This window comes from Danio aesculapii, chromosome 2 (genome assembly GCF_903798145.1).
Source record: "Danio aesculapii chromosome 2, fDanAes4.1, whole genome shotgun sequence".
In the NCBI taxonomy this organism is placed as follows: Eukaryota; Metazoa; Chordata; class Actinopteri; order Cypriniformes; family Danionidae; genus Danio; species Danio aesculapii.
Window position 1 is genome coordinate 22483392 of NC_079436.1, and position 21836 is coordinate 22505227.

General features: G+C 36.1%; 1 protein-coding gene across 1 annotated transcript; it reads right to left on the reverse strand.

Moving 5' to 3' along the window:
* Positions 1 to 775: 775 nt before the first annotated feature.
* On the reverse strand, positions 776 to 21324 carry stk25b (serine/threonine kinase 25b). The gene is made up of 11 exons (XM_056474813.1): positions 20964 to 21324; positions 18485 to 18715; positions 17020 to 17076; positions 15074 to 15182; positions 14816 to 14973; positions 14350 to 14535; positions 10139 to 10284; positions 9844 to 9952; positions 4700 to 4771; positions 4405 to 4541; positions 776 to 1045 (listed from the first exon to the last, which is right to left on the reverse strand). The coding sequence occupies exons 1-11, from the start codon at positions 20991 to 20993 to the stop codon at positions 1006 to 1008; spliced, it is 1275 nt and encodes a 424-aa protein (XP_056330788.1). The 5' UTR covers positions 20994 to 21324; the 3' UTR covers positions 776 to 1005.
* Between the last annotated feature and the right edge of the window lie 512 nt (positions 21325 to 21836).

Below are 21836 nucleotides of genomic sequence, written 5' to 3' on the forward strand. Positions count from 1 at the left end.
CTATAAAACACCCATACACTACAGGGAATTTAGCTTACCCAATCCACCTATAGCACATGTCTTTGAACTGTGGGGGAAACCCACATGAACACCGGGAGAACATGCAAACTCCACACAGAAATGCCAACTGACCCAGCTGAGGCTCCAACCAGCGGCCTTGCTGTGAGGCGACAGTGCTACCCACTGCAATCATAATTCAGTCTGATGTATTTGAGCTGACACTCGTGCTTCCATTCATTGGTGAATGGAGAATGGCCTTCTGCTTTCTCAATCTCATTTAAGATTTTAAGCAATGTTTCCAGAGGTGATCTAAAATAATGGCAGTCATGACATGGATATCACTTGACAAAATAAAACAAAATAATAATAAAAAAGAAATTAGCAGGATGTCCCATTTTCTTTTGGCTTACACAACTAACATTCAGATTTTTATGAAATGCTGGAATATAAATGCTGGAGTTTTCTTAATGTGCCTTCCTGATTAGGTTTCAAGACGCCCATTTACACGATTTCATAGAACCTGAAAAGTTTATATAAAAATGTGGTCAAAAGAAAACGTTTTTGATACAAAAGACTTCTGTAAAATAGTTGAGAAATCCAGCCCTTGTTTCCAGAAATCCACAGTTGTTTGTGTATGTTTTTAGATTTGGATATAGTCGAGTAAGTTCATCAAGCTATACCGTTTATTGATGCAAGACAAGCATTTCTTTATTTTAAATTCATAAAAAAAGTGTAACTATCCACAGATTGCTCCAATAACCACACAAAGACAATGTTTCCATAAACACTTTATAATAGGATTTTGATCTAACAGGTAAACACAGTTTGCTCAATGACATGGCTTTTTCTCTTAAATACTTTCCATTCTATAAAGAAAACTGTAAAAATATTGAATCATAACTAATTAAAAGATCTCTGGGCTGAGAGAGAGGGTGAGGATGGCCAGCTGTACTGTGGTCCTGATGGGGCTCTGATGGTTTGGGGTGGGACAGCGGAGGCGGAGCTTCACCGTGACGATGGCGTGGTGTTGCCGTTCAGAGCAAACCTGATACAAAACAAATGTAAATCAAAAAGCAGCAATCATGGCATGTGCTTCAGGCTTTCCAAAGGATACTCAGTACTTAATACTGCAGAAACAGCCAAATTAGTGAGAATTTTAAACCTAAATTTTGCCATTTCAGCTCTTCACTATTTGCCATTGAAATTTGGAGTTATTAAGCATTTGTAATTTTCAGTTGTCTCAATAGTTGACATTCCTGGAATCAAATTAGCATTTAATTTTCTGAGTTTTTAAAAACAGCAGGCATTTTAGAATATTTGGCCATGCACGCTTTGTAAGTGATCATGTTATTCACCTTATTCTTTGCGTACAAGCGGGCGCAGCCATTTGAATCTTTTTGGCTTGAGACTTTCGGTCTCATTCAATTCCATTCATTTTTAGAAGTTACAAACCGCTCGTTCTGCTGCTTGATGTTGCAAACTGATATTTTCTTATTATATGATTCTGCTTTGTCTGTATAATCATGCAAACACTTGTTTATAGAGAAAGTAGTCTGACCGTTTTCTGTTAATCCAAGTCATTTCTCCCATAAGTAGGCCCACATGAAATCTGTGCACACAGAAATCCACAGATTTCCGCAGATTTTTAGCCCATCATTGAGTCTTATTAATTTCTTATGTAAATGTGTGTAAAATTTATTCAGTTTTAAAATGAATTTCAGTGATATTAACAAATATCAAAATGTTCATTTGATTTATTTACAATACAGTTTGTAAAGTCATATTTCCTGTCTATTAGTAGATATGCTATATGTACACTTGAGTACATTTTTAGTGCTGTATTGGTACTTTTACTCCACTATTTTCTTCAACCTGCAGTCACTATTATTTTTTTTTTGTCTATGGGGATTTGGCTAAGTAGAAAAAAAATTCTGTCCAAAAAACAAGCATCGAAAGTAAATCGCATCATCACTGAACTACGTCAAGACACGGAGGCTTTATAAATGCAGCGGAGACCGTTTATAGATTGCATATCACTGATGAAAAAATGCAGGATGTCGACTGTATGATCATTGAAATCGCTAAACAGCCTTAAAGAATAACTAAATGCACTACAGAATGTTACGTGTACACATTTCTATATAAATTGCATGTAAACGCATTAACCTTTCACAGTGAAATACTCACTATTATTGCCCTTTTAAAAGCACTCAAGAGTAGTAAGGCAATAAAGAGTATTATTTACAACAGATACTTTAACTCTACTTGCACTACATTTTTGGGCAAGTAATGGTACTTTTATTTATTTTTTAGGGGCTTTTCACTTTTTATTGGAAGGGACAATGGAGGTTACAGACAGGAAAGTATTGGGAGTAGAGAGCGGGGAAAAAGGTTGGCAAAGGATCTTGAGCTGAGAAACAAATTGGGGTGGGCGTGAGCACCACAGTGCTACATGTCGGCGCACTTAACCACTACTGTACTGGTGCCGACAACACACTAATGGGTACTTTTACTTGAGTATGATTCAGTACTCTTTCCACCACTGTAAACTTGTTTTTGACAATGATGTAGGCAATCTAGAGATCGTTACAACACTAGCTCTCTTGATGTGGAGCGAAATCTAGTAGGGTTTTCAAATAATCTATAGTCTTATGGACGATTTCTTTGACCGTTGTCATCAAAGGAGCAATGTTGATAAGAATAGGTTATTTTTCATACTTGAAAAAAACATGGTGGCTCCAGAGACACGAGTCAAACAGGATCGACTGGCCTCCGCTATCATGGTCTGACTAACAGGTACTTCATTATATAATTTGGGATCATTGATGGATATACATGGCACCTTGGACAAAGTCCCTGCATTCCCAATTTTAAAGACAATTCAACTAATGGTTGTGTGGTTACAGCTGTCTTTATTTATATTCAGGTAGGGTCGTCACGATACTGGAATGCGGTACCTATCGGTAGTGATATTTAAAAAAATGTCCATTTCCCGCTAACATTTGAGCACTGTTGAACACGTTCTTAAACAGTGCTGACTTGCCATTGTGTTCATGTGCGCAACAGAAATAACTTTGGCCATGCAGGACATCAGTTCAATTAACTCACTGCTGTTTACTGAGTATAACCACAGATACAGGGACACTGGAGCGTTTTAAAGTCACGTCCATCAGCTAGTTTGTCTATAAGCTGACATACGAGCTGATGAATCGCAGCTTTAAAACGCTCCAGTGTCTCTGTATCTGTGGTAAACAGCAGTGTCTTCGGTGAACTGATGACCTTCACGGCCAATCGCAGTCATTTCTGTTGAGCACATGAACACAATGGCAAATCAGACGTGGATGAAGAGTCAATGGCGAATGATTTACATGTTAATTCAATACAAAAATGCGAAGAGACATCCTGCGGCGTGTTTGGCGCGAATGAACCGCTCTAGTTGGAAAATCTGAACTTCAGCCAGCATTCGTGCTGCGTTAACCAATCAAGAGCTTGCTCTTGTAGGGGAATGATTATGACATAGTGCCTGTTGTTGGTGTCCTGTGGGGAAATCCTCTTGTCGACGTTGAACAACAGTTCATCAAAGTGGGCTCGGCTCAGTCTGAAGCACCGCTGAAAGCCTCCATTATCCAGGTATAGTTTCTGGAGGAGTTGATGTCCTCACAGAACTGGTGCACCACTGAAAGGGTCTAGTGCACTCAGACACAACGCCGAACGAATCTACGCTGTTTTTTCAGCCTCCCTAAAGCACAAAGCACAGCTACTCTCTTAGAAAAAACCATGTTAGCCATTAAGCAAGAAGCTAGAGTCACCGGGCAAACAGAAGCCCCGGTCATGATGTAAATCCGCGTCTATTGTCAAGGGAATTTGTGTGTGAATGAAGTAAATTTAACGCTCGAACGAAGCACGTAAACTCAAAATGTTTACGCATCCATTTTAACGCGAATAGCATGATTTATCCAGGCGTGCCAAGTCTAGTGTGAACACAGCAATACAGCTCTAGAAAACTCGAAATAATGACCACAAGTCTCTCCTCCATCTTTAAAAGTCTCAGTAGACGTGATGACAATACAAACATGGTCACCTCAAAGGAAACCCCACCTCTGCTTACATTTGATTGGAGAATGAAAAATACGTGACTGACATAGCTTGCTTTTTCTGCTCAGAGTTGACTTTACAACATCAGGTTCACAGCACACAATGGCTATAATGTGAGCGGTTAAAGCAGCAGGCGGTTAAATCATGAGGCACACAGGGCGCATAAGCAGCTCACAAAAAACACCTTTGATTAAATCCCCCAGCCCTAACTTGAACCCTCAATTACAGTATAATGTGACAGATGTAGTCTTATAGAGTGCTCTATTTCCCAAACCACAGTGCTTTCCTTCATACAGATGTGTTGCTGACCTGCACACTCTCTCCATGATGTGTGTGACCAGGAGGTCAGAGATGCCCGGGCAGGACTCTTCTGCCAGATTGAAGGCGTTCTCCAGCTCCTCTATGGCACCCATTCCTCCTCCACACGCTCTCCTCTTCTCCTTCAGCTGGACAGCAGACACACACACTCACTTAACACTGCCATATATACAGCTTATCATACTTTACAGCTGCTTTATCTGATATCGCTTTGATAAAAGCATAAAGCTATCAGTGAGAACAACGCTCAAGCTGTCGGATTAGAAACAGGAAGAATGAGATTTACCTCTCTGAAGATCGGAGAGACCAGCGCTGACAGACATTGAGATTTGGGCTGTCTCTTTACCGTCTCAGCCGCCTGCAAACAAAACATTCGTGTTTATGTAGGGATTTAGAACATGCTGGTATTTCAGTATAAAGCTGATGCTGGCAAAAAAAAAGTAGCATTTTGATCATTTTGTTGTGTTTTTGACCATTTTTTAAATTGTTATTATCATTTATATTAAGTATAATTTTATAATTCACTGTTTCATAGTAACACAGAGGGTTGCCACAATACAATTAATTCATGTTCCGATACTACACCAGCTGAAGTATCGTGAGACCAAGTAGTATTGCGATACTGTAATTCATAACTTAAATCTATGATATAAAGACAATTGTCAGAAATACTATATTTTAATGTCATTTAAACAATTAAAAAAGAAATATAACATGACTAATAAAAAATTCTTTAGTTATTTGCAATTAAAGGATTCTTTAAGAGTCAAATTAAAAAAAATTAGCCCAAGATACCCAATTTAACTGCTATGGAGGAACTTGTTTTCTCTGATAAACCATTCCATAAAACAACTTCTAGAACATATGATGCTTTAATGCTCAGACAACCTTTGACTGACCCTAATAAGTCTACAACTAGATGGAAACATAATTCGGGGATAACGCTGAAAAATGACCTGTGGGGTCAGCTATGTAAAGACGGGGTTACCTCAACTTTGAACTTCAGATTAAGACTAATCCAGTTTAATTTCTTACACCAGCTTTATTATACTCCATCCAGATTACAGAAATTTAACAGTATTTCTCCCCTCTGCTTTAGACGTGGTAAAGAAGAAGGTCCATTTTTGCATTCTACATGCCCTAAAGTGAAGGTGTTGTGGGTACAAGTATGCAATATCATATCACAGATTTATGGAACTGATTTTTCATTGGATCCAGAGATATGTTTATTGGGCAATTATACAAATTCTAACCTCCAGCATAATCAGGCTATTAAACTTACTGAAATGTTATTGACAATAGCTAAAAATGTATTGCTTTAAAGAACAGTCACTGATGTACCAATTGGACTGTGGATCTCAGAAGTTTGCAACTTTATACCATTGGAGAAGATTACATATTCTTTGAGGAAAGGGTGAATTATTTAAAAAGATTTGGAATCCATTTTTGAACTATGTGAAAACAGTACTACATTATTTGATTTGACAAAATAGTTTTTCTCCATCATTTGTTTATACTGTCTCTCCCCTCTTTTTATTTATTTATTTTTATATACTGTTTTTGTATGTTTTACTTTCGTTTGTCTGCTGCTTAGTTTCGATGTGCTGTATTTAAATAAAAATTAAAAAAAGCTAAAAAAAAAAAATATATATATATATATATAATAAAAAATAGAAATACTACATTTTATATTTATAATAGTTCTACTTGAATTGAATTCATAATTCCCTTATTATTAAAAAAAATATATATTATTATTTGCACGCCACTTGCACATTTTTATGTATTTTGTAGATAACTGACCAGCAAAAAAGACACATTAAAGATACAAATGATACCAAACGAAAAAAACAAAACAAAAAAAAAAACATTATTCCTAGAAAATTAGGCTATATGAAGCGGTCAATTTTTTTAATTGTTTCCTGTTGCTATTTTGGGGTTTCCATCTATTGTTTTTTTTCTTCAGTCTTCTCAGGTAAGAATCCAAAGTAATTCAAAAAATTGTTGTGGTTGTTGTAGCTACTAAACCATATTGACAGGAACAGGAATGAACTGATTCAGATTTGAACTGAAGCGTCAGAAAACGTGCAATAGGCTATCATAAAAGGCATGAATTCTACAGTTTTGCCACCCAAAAGGGCTCCACAGACTATTAAAATAAATTTGTTTGTTGCACATGCGTGTGAGCATTTTAGTGACTTTTCCACGTGGAACATTTTGTATTGTTGATAGACCGTTAAGTATTTTGGCGGCATAGTATCACAATACGGTAAACCGTGCAACCCTAGTAACACAGTGCACTCACATGAAAAACAAAATTTAACTGGATACACAAATTATTTACTTGAGTAAAAGTACAGAAACCCTAATATAAAAAGGCTAACACTTTAGATCAGGGGTATCAAACTCGGTTCCAAGGGCCGCAACCCTGCAGAGTTCAGTTCCAACCCTGTTTTAACACACCTACCTGCAGGCCTGAAGCCTGAAGGACTCAATTAATTTGATCAGGTGTATTTAATTGGGGTTAAAGCTAAACTATGCAGAGCTCTGGCCCTCCAAGAACTTGTTAAATAACAAATCACACCATTTACTACTGGTTCATTACCTGCTTATTAATAAGATATTAACAGTTGATTAGAACTTATAAAGTATTATTTCATTTTACATCCCTATAACCCAATACCTAAACCCAAATATTATCGTACTAACTATTATTAAGAAGCCAATTAGTAGTTTGAGCTAAAAACTTAATTAAATTAATGGTTAATGGTTTGTTAATAGTGTGAATTGTACATTAAAACGGTGTTTCTCAACCACGTTCCTGGAGGACCACCAACACTGCATGTTTTGGATTGTCTCCTTTGGCGGTCACACCAATTACAGGTCTTTCAGCCTTTTCTAATGAGCTGATGATCTGAATCAGGTGTGTTTGTTTAGGTAGACATGGAAAATGTGCAGAGCTGGTGGTCCTGTAGGAATGTGGTTGAGAAGCACTGCATTAAAATAAAATTTTGACCAATAATAAAGTTTACATAAAGTTTGACTAATAATAATAAAAAAACTTCCATAAAAGTACTACTTTTCTACTTCTTTTCTATTTCAGTCAAAGAACAAAATTACTAGATTAAAGTAGTGTAATTAAGCAGTAAATTATTATTAATAATAATTTATTACCAAAACGTATTTGTTGATAAATACTACAAGAAATTAAATGATAATTCAAGTGTCCAAACTGAAAAGTGAAAGTAACCAAATAAACCACACAAATATAAAAAGGACTAAAACCAAAATGCCAGTAAAATTGCAGACAAACATAAACAACACAAAAAACACATAATGTTAACACTTTTTTTAACACTTAAGTAGAATGCCAAGCAAACATGCTAGTTTTATATCTGATATGTGCAACAGGAGCAGGGAAGATACAGAGGCATTCATTTGTGTTATTTGAACATTATGTTCCCTTTTTAAATAAATCTCTTCCCTTTTTAGACGCTAATACACATATATGGACATGTCCACTTCCAAGCACTTTATACAGATGTCTAAAATAGCTCACCCCGTTACAGCAGATTTACTTCACAAACAATACTGGACCTAAATTTAATCTCCATTTACAATAATACATCATAATTCAGCTTTAGCAACTTTTAAAAAAAGTTAAAGTCAGTAATAACGTTAAAATACTTTGTTACAGTCGACCATTGAGTATTATAATAATTAAGTGCAAAGTATAGTTTTAAAGTGGCTGAGAGAGATTAACGTGTTCCAATTTAAGAAAACACAATTACAAAAAATGCCAGCAAATTAAAAAAAGATCTTTATCTGTTTGACAGCACACGTACTGCAAATCCTCACAACACAAACACATTAAAAAACCCACGATGCAAACAAATTAATAAAACGCGCTGCATTTTCTCACAACGCAAACAATTAGCAAAAACGTGCTGCAGTTTCTACCAACATTTGCAAACACAACAGAACACAACGGAAATATTTCTAGGGGACCCTAAAGGGGGTCACACACTAGAAGCACCGCTCGGTTGCGCGCCGCGTAGCGCCATGCAACACCATACATTTCAGAATTCTAAACAGAAGTTTCTATCAGGGTACACACACCGGCGTCGCAAGTCAGCGGCGCCCAGCCATGACTCTGTTCATATTCCTGCCGCGCCACAGAGCGCCATCTGATTAGTTTCATGTTAAATATCATGCGAATGTGCGCGTCTGGTGTGCGATACTTTTAACTGTGATACTTTGACCTGCTTAAAACATAACAGACGCTGCTGTGCAATGACTATTACTCAGTAAAGTTGTAGGTGATCTTTAAAAGGCGAGCTTTTGTTTGTTTATTTTAACATCCTGATTCCCTTGTCTTTTGTATTTTATTAGCCTAAATAACCATAACCTAAAGTGTTGTGAGCATTAGCAGGCGTTTACGTAATTTTTTTTCATTGTGAGAAAATGCAGCTAATTTTTTTTAAATATGTATGCATTGAAACCATTTGCTGCACGTTTCCTAATTAGCTGGCGTTTTTTATAATTGCATGCGTTTTCTTCGATTGCAGCAGGTTAAGCTCTCTCGGCCACCGCAAGCTTGAGTCTTTTTTTCCTCTGAAACTACTAAGTATGTCTGAATTCAATTGGTTTTTTAGGACTTTAAAACCATTTAAGGAGGGAAGTGTGCAAAATTAGACACAAAGATGGTATTGATATGGTCATTTAGCGCAGCAGTGTAAATGCTGCTATTTAATGACATTAACAATAATCAAATATACTTTATAAGTAAAAAGACAATGGGATATCTTAAGTTTTAAAATCAAATTTAAGACCTTTACAAGCTCTAATAAAAAATTACTACTATGATTTTACAGAACAAACCTGTACAATCCCAATACAAGTCATGCATCTCAGACCATTTTCATGCTTTGCCTCAGATCATCATCAATTACGTTCGTTACCATTACGTTTGTGTCTTATGCAGCACGATCCCAAATTTTTAAGACGCAGTATAAAATTAATGCAACTTTTGCCATCCCCATCAATATCAGTTGCAAAGCAGTGGACCAATCAGAAGATGGGGCAAGCGTTGCAAGTTTCTCTTTACAGATGTGCACTTATAAACACAATATCATTAAAAAAAGTTAAATGCATAATGGCTGTGGGGTAATTTAAAATAATTCCTCTGAAGCAAAAAAAAAAAATTGGAAATCCATATTTGTTTTAAGAAAAATAAGTCACTTCACATCTATGAGTGATACATTTTGCTTGCATATATAAGGATTTTTAATGTAATATTCTCTTTGTTAAGGTATGAAAACAGTAAATATTCAAGGATTAATTTTGGTAATGTGTAATTTACAATGACAGATTAAAACCTCTGCTGACCGCACTTAAGTTTTGGGGTTTTAATGTTTTTAATGTCGTCACCTCTGAGTCTGTGTTTGTGTAGCCCTTCTGGAGCTTGTTCATGGAGCTGGGCCGAACTGTGGGGAACGTCCACACGGGACACTGGTCTCTATCATCACCATCTCCATCCCTGTTTGAGTAGAAGAGAAACAGAGAATGGTTTCACTTCACAGCTAGAACTCATGGGGATCAATATAGCAGAGCTCAAATTAAAAGGCCAGTGCTCAGGTAATAAGAAATGAATAATACATCATGATGAATTACAGCGCGGTTATTGATCATACAGTATATGCATTATAATGGATGGATGGCGTACATGTCAGAATCATCAGAGCTAGACTCGTCTCCATGACCCTCAGACTTCCAGCGGCGGTATCGGTCGATCAGCTCTGTCAGATAAGACGTTTTCTTGGTGTATCGCGTGATGAATTTGTGCTTTAATAACTCCTTGGCTGTGGGCCGCTGCAAAAAAACAGAACACAGTCATGTCATGCTCTGAATACAAAACAAGAAGATGGCCTCATTTAGGAAATATTGAGATGTCCAACTACAGCCAATGTTAATCGTGTAATACAAAATAGCCACACTACTGGTCAAAAGTTTGTCAATTGATGTTTTAGATCTTAAAGGGATACTTCACCCAAAACCTGTCATCATTTACTCATCCGCCACTTGTTCCAAACCTGTTTGAGATTCTTTATTCTGTTGAGCACAAAAGAAGATATTCTGAAGAATGTTGGGAAAAAATAACAGCCGTTGACTGTTTTTTTGTTCTCACTATGAATGTCGATTGGGCATTTTTTCCCAACATTCTTTGTTTTTTCCTCAGTAGAACATTAAAGTCAGTAAGAAATCTAAATTTATTATGCTAGCTCACATTATTAGTCTTAAGGTAAACAATTAATCTGTTCAAGTTAATCCATTGATAATACACTTTTGTAGTAGGTAATTTAAGAATTAATAGAAATAATTCTCATTTCTAGCAACCACTTGTGCATGCATTACCACTACATATTGGACCTGATCCAGTACGTCACTGTGCTACACACACACACACACACACACACACAATACTGTTCCCCTCTCTCTGCTCCCAACTTTTTCCCTTTTCAACTCAACTGTTCTATACAATAAAGGTTAAAACCATACCCGTCAACACTGGGATGTAAAATTATGGGATAATTTCCTATAAAACAAAAATGACCCCAAACTTCTTAATCTGTTCATTCAGAGGAAAAAAACTCACACCTTCCCACAACAACTCCCAAAATGACCCAAACTCCTTAATCTGTTCATTCAGAGCTGTTTAATTGTATATAATCCTAAATTAGCTTCACATTATAGAATATGTAGTATAGTTTGAAAATATAAAAACAAAATAAAGATACAGCCTCTTAAAATCAATGGCCTACACACAAATTAAACCAAGTTATAAAATCGTGCTCACTTTTTATTCACTGTATTTAAATATTGATTAAATTTATTTAGTGAAGAGCAGAGAATTTCTCATTTTGATCCATTTTTGTTTGATAACAGACGTGTCACTTTAAGAACGCACAAATCTATAATGAAAGCATTCGATTACTTTCATAATTGTTAATGCTCATTTAAGACAAAATTATTTGTGTTTAAAATAAAACACACCAGGACAGATATGTTTACATATTATTAAGTGTATTGGCCTGTTTAAAAACACACCCAAATCCCAAAGTGTCTATATTCGCTCCCCTTCAAATCGCGTGTACAGGAAGCTGATCTGTTTCTTTATTAATACGAACTGCATCCATCCGTCAGCACAGAGGTTGAGATCTATTCTTTTCACTTGTCATAGAAAGATCAAAAATACATGAAAAATATAGGAAAATACTTAAACAGGATGATAGCGGGATAGAATAGTATAATAGGGGAGAATGCAGGCAAAACTGTGAAGGTTAACAGGTATAGTGAAAACCAAAACTAAACTGATTGTAATCTTCAATCAAAACATGACCATTTGCTTCAGCGTTTGGAGTGGAAGCCCTTCTCTGTTGATGTCAGTTTGTTGGCATCAGCCATAATATTTTTAACCACGTCACTCTTCTCATTAGTTGGCCATGAAAACCCCACCCCCTACTTAATATTCTGTTTCAGTTGGAAGCACATCAACATACTGAAATAAAAGTCTAAATAAAAGCAGACTTAAGTAGATTTTTAACGGGGGAAAAAACAGACATTGACTCGAATGGTATTTTTCGTTCCAACTAGGGCTGGGCGTTTAATTGAAAAGTAATCTAAATCGACATTCAGAACTTATAATCGATCTACTTGGTCAATTTTTTTTCCGATTACTTTCCCTACCTTTGTGTGGAGTCAAGGCTTTGCAGCTACGTCTAATCTCTGCTCAAGTAGGACAATGGACCCATTCTTGAGCCTTATTTTGCACTACATTGACAATGATTGGAAGCTGCGCCAGAGATGCCTTAAGATGGTATATTATCATTTACATTAAAATATTTGTTTACAGAAGATGCAAGAAATGCACTGTTTAAAATATTATTTACAGGATATGCAAGAGTTATTTTATTTAGAAGAGATAATGCTTATTTTATACCGTTAATATAAAAAACATTGAAAATAATTAATTTTGTTTCCAAAAGTACAAGTTATAAGTTACAAGTGCTTTTTATAAGAAAAAAGTGACTGCTGGTTTCAGGAAATGTGTGTTTTATTTCAATTGTTCAACATTGATGTTCAATAAATAATCATAGATAGTAGATGGTGTGTGTTTCCTTCAATTATTTTAAAATCAAGTAATGCACCCTTCATTCCAAAATCTCTCACTTGTAATATGTGAGCATATTTACTGTACAAAACCTGTCAAACTATGAGGGCAAAAAATAAATAAATAAAATAATCGTTCATTAATCGTAATCGAGTTAAAATGTTCAATTAATCGAGATTTTGATTTTGGGTCGAATTGCCCAGCCCTAGATCCCACTATGAATGTCGATGGTTGTTTCTTTCCATTGTAAATATTGATTTTACAGACTTTAATCTTCCGCTGAAAAAAAAACAAACAAAAAATAAGTCGCCTACATCTTGGATGATTTGAGGATGAGTAAATTAACCAGGAATTTACATTTTTGGGTGAACTACCTCTTTAAATTCATGTCCTACTGTTTGTGGCCAGATCTTTCAAGAAAAAAACAATTCAACTTCTTCTAAGTTATGGCCAGTAATGTATAGGTTGTTTTCAATCACGTGGTTCTGGTGACAGGCGAAATTAAGATGGAGGGCAGGAAGTAAAAACTGAATGGGAGACAGAGGAAAGATCGTATTTTTGCAATTTATACCATATTTCAAAGGAGATATAAATAGAAAATAACCACATATGTTGAGCATGATCATTATATCATGAAGAGGGCTGAGTTTTCTACTGAACTAAAATATATTTGGCTGTCATCGAGGGGGTAGATACTGTATAAGCTTACGTTTCAATGAAAAATACTACAGTAAATATTACAGTATTTGGAAGCATACTATAAATAATTACTTGAAATAAACTGTCGTAGAATTTATATTGTTGCTGTGGTACAACACAACTGTAGTAATAAACAAATTATTCAATAGGCTTCAGTTTTCTACGTTATAATTATACACCATCACAACGCACAACAGTTTACACTAATGTCATTTATTACAGTTTATCAGTTTACTGTGCTACAGTACTCTGTAGTATTCATTAACAAATGTTGAGTTGTTCAAAAACATGCTCATTATGAGTTACTTTAGTTTTTCCCCATGCGGATATCCTCCAGACATCACGAAATAACAGATGAAAGCATACAAAAGCATGAATGCATAGTCTACATTATTTGTTTATTTTTGTAAGGGGTAAACAGTGCTCCACAATAATAACCGTCTAGTTTTGTCGCAAGGGCTGCATTTCTTTTTTACTCTGTCGATGAACTATCCATTGAATATTCACCGCTGCTGTGCATCTCGATGTTAACATAACGATTGTTTACTGTGCCGAAAGGCCAGTAAACACTTGGATTATAGCAAAACCAGACGGAGATTTCATTGCAGCGATTATGTGGCACGTTATTTATATTCTCCTGGATTTTGTATAAGTGTGGTGGTGTTTGTATCTGATTTTCATATAACACATTAGCATATTTATATACATAGCTAGGCCTGTATATAATAATTATTAGTGCTGCTAAACGAATCATCACGTTCAAAAACAGTTTGCACACATGGATGTATTAAAAAATGTTCATTACATGCTGCCTTTTACGTTTTTAAGCCAGTTTCTAGGACGTTCCCGCTTTATGAGCGAAAACTTTTGAAAGTTTATAAAAGCTGTTTGGCGTTTATCATTTTGGCGGATTTAAACAATTATAAACAACATAAAACAGAAACATTTTGATGTTCTGATAGCGAAGAATCACTTCCAGCTCTCCATCTGAGTCTCACGTGTTATCAATGACGTCATGTGAAAACAACCTATACTGGGAAATCCTTTCATATAACTCAAATACTCACAAAGCGAGGGTCTTTATTGAGACAAGCCTCCACAAACTCTTTGAAGGGTTTGCTGTAAGAGCCCTCCAGCGTTGGGGGAGTGTTCTTGGGAATGAGAAACAGAACTCGCATTGGATGCAGGTCCGAGTTTGGGGGTTCCCCCTTCGCCAGTTCAATAGCTGTAATTCCCAAGGACCAAATATCTGCCTGCAGCCAAAAAAACAAACCATCTTTGTTTAGGTCATGAAAAATTCCCACAAGTAAACGTTATATAAACATTGCAGAAAAAAAATAGCTGCTACTACGCTAAAATGTACTTGTGATTGGTTTCCATGCCTACCACTTTAAGAGAAAAAAAAAAAGCACTGATGAACAGTTTTACCACTCCAGCCTTTCTGCAGAACGTTTGCTTTCACAGCTCTGCAGCCTCATTAATATTCAGCTTGCTCTACTACACGCTCAGAATCATTCATCTGGATCTCCGCACCTTAAAGTCATACGCAGACTGTTTGATGACCTCAGGAGCCATCCAGAAAGGAGTCCCCACGAAAGTGTTTCTCTTGATCTGGGTGTCTGTGAGCTGTCCTGCCACCCCAAAGTCTGCCAGCTTCACGTCGCCCTGCTCAGACAGCAGCACGTTGGCAGCTGCGACGACAAGACATAAATGTGAATCATCGGCACTTAAATCAACTGATCAACCGAAAATGAAGCCTGATGGAGTAGGCAGACGTGTGGGTGATCACACCTTTGATATCACGGTGAATCTTCCTTTCCGAATGCAAGTATTCCAGTCCCTTCAGAATCTCCCTCAGTATAGTGGCGATGTACGTCTCTTCTAGCGGGCCTGGTTTCAACTGATATGGGTGGAGGAAAGGTAGAAGATCAATTTAGTTTCTGACTCCAGTTTTTTTTCTTCAGTAGAGGATTAAAGGATGTTTTTAGCTGAAACCTTTACTGTTAGCAGACACTAAAGAAGCATATACAAGCAAGAAAAATTAATACCCTTGGCTTCTGGCGATAATTTCTGTTATGTTATGAATAACCAGTTTCAGCTAAAATGTTCTACTGTAGACAAACAGATACCAACATTACATGAAGGGATAGTTAACCCCAAAACAGATGATTCTGTGATCATTTACTCTCCCGTCACTTGTTCAAAATCTATTAGAGGTACTTTCTTCTGTTGAACACAAAGCAAGATATGCTGAAAAATGCTGGTTGCCATCCATCCTAAATTGCATTTGAAAATCGACTCGCAGTGGCAAAGCAACAAGCGACCATTCACTTCAATGGAGATCGAGAGACTTCCAGCGACCTCTGTCTACATGAGCGACAGCGACCGCTGGCGACCAGATGGGCGTGTCGAGCGATACGGCAAAGTTGAGAATGCTTCAACTTTGTGCAAATGAAGAGCAACTTTCTTGACAGCCAATAAGAGCACCAGTAGAGCTAACGTAATCCTCTCAGATCGCTCAGAGGCTGGTTGTATTTGCATTGTATATACCCATCTACGTTTGACGCACGTTGCCACCCAGAATGACAGATAGCTACAAAGTCGCTGCTAGTGTGAATGAGGCTATAGTATGTCCCAAATCATAGCATATTGAAATGAGCATTTCAAATTTACCCTAAGGGTAGAAATTTGAAGCGCTGCTCAGTGCTTACTCTAACCACTATTATTGGCCGTACTATTAATACATTGCAGTTAGATGTGAATATGATTAGAACTACAAACATGGGTGAAAGTGTTTAACTACAAACATGGCGGACGTGCAAAGAGAACTGTTATGTGGAGAGTTTGGTAAAGATGTTCGAATGACTGTTACTTAATATTCAACCTACTGGAAAATATTAAAATCATGTTTTCCGCGTAATATTTTATCTGTAACAATTTTGCTTTTATAAAGACGTGTTTGGCTGTTAACTTCTGAATGAATAATTATGCAAGGAGGATATTTTTTTCTACATAAAATATTCGCAAATGGCAGATTAACCTGCTGATGCCTTTTCACAGTGGTGGAAAATAAAATATGAAAGGAATGTGGTTGATATGTTGAGATGATTGACGCGGCACCTAACTAAGTAACATAACGGTCCATTAATGATGAAGTAGTATGTCCCAAAGCTTTCATTCTCTTCTGTTGCACATTTAAAAAGTGTCTATTTGTCGGCGCCAATAGCCTAATGGTTAGTGCGTCAACACATGGCACTGAGGTGCTCATGGCAACCCGAGTTCGATTCCCGGCTCGAGGTCCTTTGCCGGTCCTACCCCTCGCTCTACTCCCCATACCATTCTGTCTGTAAATCTCCACTGTCCTATCAAAAATAAAGGTGAAATACCCTAAAAAAATATTATTTAAAGAAAAAAAAAAGTGTCTATTTTTTCTTCATGTAGTACATGTAGGCAAATTGGATTGCAGAAAAAAAAATACTATAGAAGTCGATGGGTCCCAGCAAGTAGCATTCATTAAAATAACTTATTTTGTGCTCAACAGAACAAAGAAACTCAAAAAGGTTTAAAACAACCAAATGATCATTTTTGGGTCAACTCCTTTAACCAAAATTTTTCACTTCTGGATAAACTATCCCTTTAATTTTACATAAAAACACACACACAATAATAATAATAATAATAACAGTAATAATAATAAAATACTCCAATAGGTGAAGAGCCGATGTAGTTCTACTTACAAGATCTAAAGCGGAGCCACCTCCTAAATACTCCATAATGATCCACAGCTTAGTTCCCTATAGACAATGGTAAAAATAACACAAGCACCATTTTTTCAAGTGTCACATGACATTTGTTGCACATGGAGTTCATATTTCAATATGACGAACCTTTAACATTCATAGAAAATTCCATTGCACACAAGGTTATTAATAGCACAAATTATAAATGGTTCTTTTATGCGTTTAAAACAGCCCTATTTTGGAACATTTGTTTTATGCTAACTTCCATTCCTGGAAGAGCTTATTAGGAAGTATGTAAACAGAGGAATGTATAAAAAAAAATCAGAAAATGTACTTCAGGCTGAAACAGGATATTTATTGTGATAAAATAAAATGTTATCAATGAGAAAGGGAATGGATTGCGGTCATAAAAAAAGTGTAATGTCGACAACAAATATAATCAAGATTTTTAAACAACATTTTGATTATTGTGCTTTTTGGCTGGTTTAGGTCTGTCATTGAAAAATAAATAAGACATTGCAGTCATACTACCCATTTCCCGCTAACATTACGTAAACACAGCAGATTGGCCAGTGTGTTCACATGCACCTGCTCAACAGCACTTAAATGTTAGCGGCAAATGGATATTTGTAAAATTACAGTACCGATTGGTACCGAACTCTGTAATCTTGACAACCCTGCTGTCAAGTACTAGATTAACTGAATCTTTCATTCAAAACAGCCAATTCATTTTTATGAAGAGATCTGTCAATAACTGGCTCAAATGATTTGTTCAAGAAGCTCCACCTTCTTGACATTGTGATTGTTTTTTCCTTTTTACATTATTTGTTTGACTTTCGGAATATGCTATATCATAGTTTTTTTGTCTTTTAATTATAGTTTGAGTCACATAATTTTCTGGACTATATACACACACCATGTAACCATAAAATATGACATTGTTTAAATTAATTCCAGTCTGTATGTTGTCACCCAGATGAAAGCGAGTTGCATAATTACACGTGTGCCGTTTTTAATAAACTAGCCATGTGAATAAAAAGGCTTTTTCACCACTTTTTCCAAGTGCTTTTTACTGATGATTTATTTTTAAAAGCTCCAGGTGGATTTATCTAGACAATATGATTCTCAATATTCTTTATTTTAAACTCTTTTTTGAAAATCATGACATTTGATTGTGGTTTAGAGAGAAATATTTTAAGAATTAATTCGATAAGACTATTGATAAGAATTAATAGAACTGTGTGTTAATTGGTTAAATGTATCCAATATTTCACAAGGCTAAAGAGGTAAGACAAGTAAAGCTGCTTGTGAAAAAAAAATTTTTAATTAACAGCATTTTTTTCCTTTGGGAAAGCATGGTGACAAATCATTTCAACAGGCATTAACGAAGTTCTTTCACAATGTCTTTAAAGGATGCTGCTGTATTATTAAATCCTGAGCCTCAAACAATGGTAGAGGGTACCTTCAGATATGAGCCGTAGTATTTGGTGACATAGGGACTGTCACACTGGCTGAGCACCGTGATCTCCTGCTGTATGTCCTCGATCTCATCTTCTGCCTCCTCCAGGTCGATGATCTTGATGGCCACCACCTCTTTAGTGCGATTGTTGATGCCCTTGTAGACCTCGCCGAACGACCCCTTCCCAATGCGCTCCTGCTTGGTGAAATACTCCTCCGGGTCAAGCCGGGAATTCTGTGTTCAGAGAGACAGTGCAGTTATGATTTGGGCGATAATAAGAAATATTCTTGCAAATCAATCAGGACTGCATCTAACAATTACATTTATAATAAACTTTTATTTCTTCCATTTAATCAGACTGATTTTATAGATTACATAAAAAGGAGATCAAAACAATTACTTGAAAAAAATCAAAAGCCAGGACTACAAGGTAGACCATACTCGTTCATTCAAAGGGCTGCATGAGATTGTAAAAATCTGACATTGCGATGTTTTATTTTTCTGCGGTAAATATTGCAATATAAATATTACGAAACATATGGCTACTCCACATAAATACCTTGTCCAGTTGTTGTATTTAAGAGATTAGTCAGGTTTTTGTGCTCAAACAACTCTTGTATGTGTATGTAGTTTCTTACACATCTCATTCAAAGCCTTTTGTTTTGATTATATTTTTCTTATGGAACTGTAATGTGGTCAGGACTTGTGAGAATATGTTTACCCTTGTGTGCTGTTGAGGATGTTTTTTGTTTTTATCCACTCTGGGGTGATTTAAAGTCATAATTTGGCCACAACTTTCTCTCTGTTTCAGCAAATGGAATCATTTTTGGTGACATCTTATTTTGACACATATTTTGGGAAAATGCTTAGAATTTTTTTAAATTCATCAATACACTCTTGGCAAATTTACTACCCTTTCATTATGTTCGTGGAACTTAGCGAAAGTGTATTAAATTTGAACAGTACACAAGGGTTAGGCTGTGTTTCCCTAAAAATAACTGCACACCTTAGAAAGTTCATCAGCCAATCAGAATGAAACTTTTAAAATCTGTGTGAACTAGAAGTTACTTTATTCATAATTTGTGTACAGAGAGGTCATAATTTAGTCTTCTTTTGGTCTCAAGCGATCCGTGATGTGAAATCACAAGAAAGACTTCACTAAGCTTCAACTTTGAAATGAAGCAACATGCAAAACTTATAGCGAACTTGTGTTTCTGGTCTGTTGCATCTACATTCGGCCTTACAGTAGGAAGGGTGTGGCTAAGTATATTTCACCCAAGTTGTCAAACTGACATAATCAGAGAAGCACTGTCATTCCAGAGCAAATGCTTTGATTCTGGTTAAAAAAAAGTGAATTAACTTTTTATTAATTAACTTTGAATTAACACCCTGACCCTTAGAACAATGTGCACTAGCAAAATAAATATTGTAAATGTTGATTTTGTGTGAACTCTAACAGCCCTGTCATATTTATGTATACACACACACACGCATATACACACATACATGCATGCATGCATGCATGGATAGACACACACACAAATACACAAGTATACACAAACATACATACATACAATTACATACACACACACAAACACACACATACATGCTTACATACATATATACACACACACACACGCATGCATGCATACATACATACAGACGTGCGCACACATACATACATGCACACACAAACACACATACACATACATATACATATATATATATATATATATATATATATATATATATATATATATATATCTATATACACACACACACACTCATATATACACATATATATTTACACACACTCATATATACACATATATATTTACACACACACACACACACATACATACATACATATATATATACATACATACGTACGTATATATATATATATATATATATATATATATATATATATATATATATATATATATATATGTATATATGTGTATGTATGTGTGTGTAAATATATATGTGTATATATGAGTGTGTGTGTGTGTGCGTGTGTGCGTGCGTGTGTGTGTGTGCGTGTGTGTGTGTGTGTGTATATATATATATATATATATATATATATATATATATATATATATATATATATATATATATATATATACACACACACACAAAACTACATTACAGATGTTGTTCATAAATCAATAGGCACTTTATAACACAGTCTACATCATATTTGCTGTAATGCTCTCTAGCACGTTTAAGCACAAACTAAACCTGCTTAACTAAATATAGTCAGTTTATCTATACAATTTAACTGGACTGAAACTGTAGCAATCAGCAGACGCTTCATTAAACGGTTATTGAGACAGCAGAAAGTCAGTACGGCTTTAATTACTAAAAGGAGAAATGTCATGACATGACAGCCTCCCCAAACGTTAATGTGATGCTACAGACAGCGAGATTAAAGCTCAGGGTGGATGCAGGATGAGCAGCCTCGGCTGGGCTGCGGATTTACCTGGTTCTGCATGTCGCGGAGGTGCGCCATCTCAGTGGATGAGAGCAGATGTAGCCAAAGGAGGGGTGCTGGAAAAGTCTACAACGTTTTACTCTGGTTCCCCTGCTTAGCTAGCTAGCTTTTACATACAAAAACACCTCTGCATGTCCTGTTCGTCTGCCGTGTTCTCGGCCTCCAATCCCCTGATGGCGGACCCCGCAGCCTGGCGAGAATGACAGTTATGTGTCGTGTGACTCCATGTATGAAAGCATCAGCGTGCGAGCGAACCGCTTTCCGCGTGTTATTGTTTTATAACGATCAACGCAGGCTCGGGCGTCTCTTCATTTATTGCTTGCGGGAGAACAAAATAATAGGAGCTACAGCGCATGCGCAGATTCTGATTCAAGGAATGAGGAATTGTGGGAGTTGTAGTTGGACAGACATTATAATCCAAATTACTTCCCCATTTATGTTGTACGTTAGACCCTATGGTTAGACCTCATTTGTGAATATGTTTCTGTGTAGTCATTTTACACTTTTCTTTATTTGTACTTTTAATTTTGATAAAGTACACATGAAATCAAAAGTAACATATTGATTTTGTTTGCTCACATTGATAGTTTTGTGGTTAAAAATTCATCTGTCCAAGTCATTAAGAAAAAATATTGCCCTGTTAATCTTTAATTAAAATCTGATAATGCACTTCCTGTTTGTTGCTCAGATCCGCTTGTTAAGTCATAACGTATGGGTGACGTATGGAATACTGTTTCCGGGTCCAAGCCACTACTTATTTGAATGGAGAAAATATGTCATGTCAATGGCCAATTTTTAGTAATGTATCACACTTTAAACTAAATTTTATATAAAAGCATTGTTTACACAACAGTCTCTGGA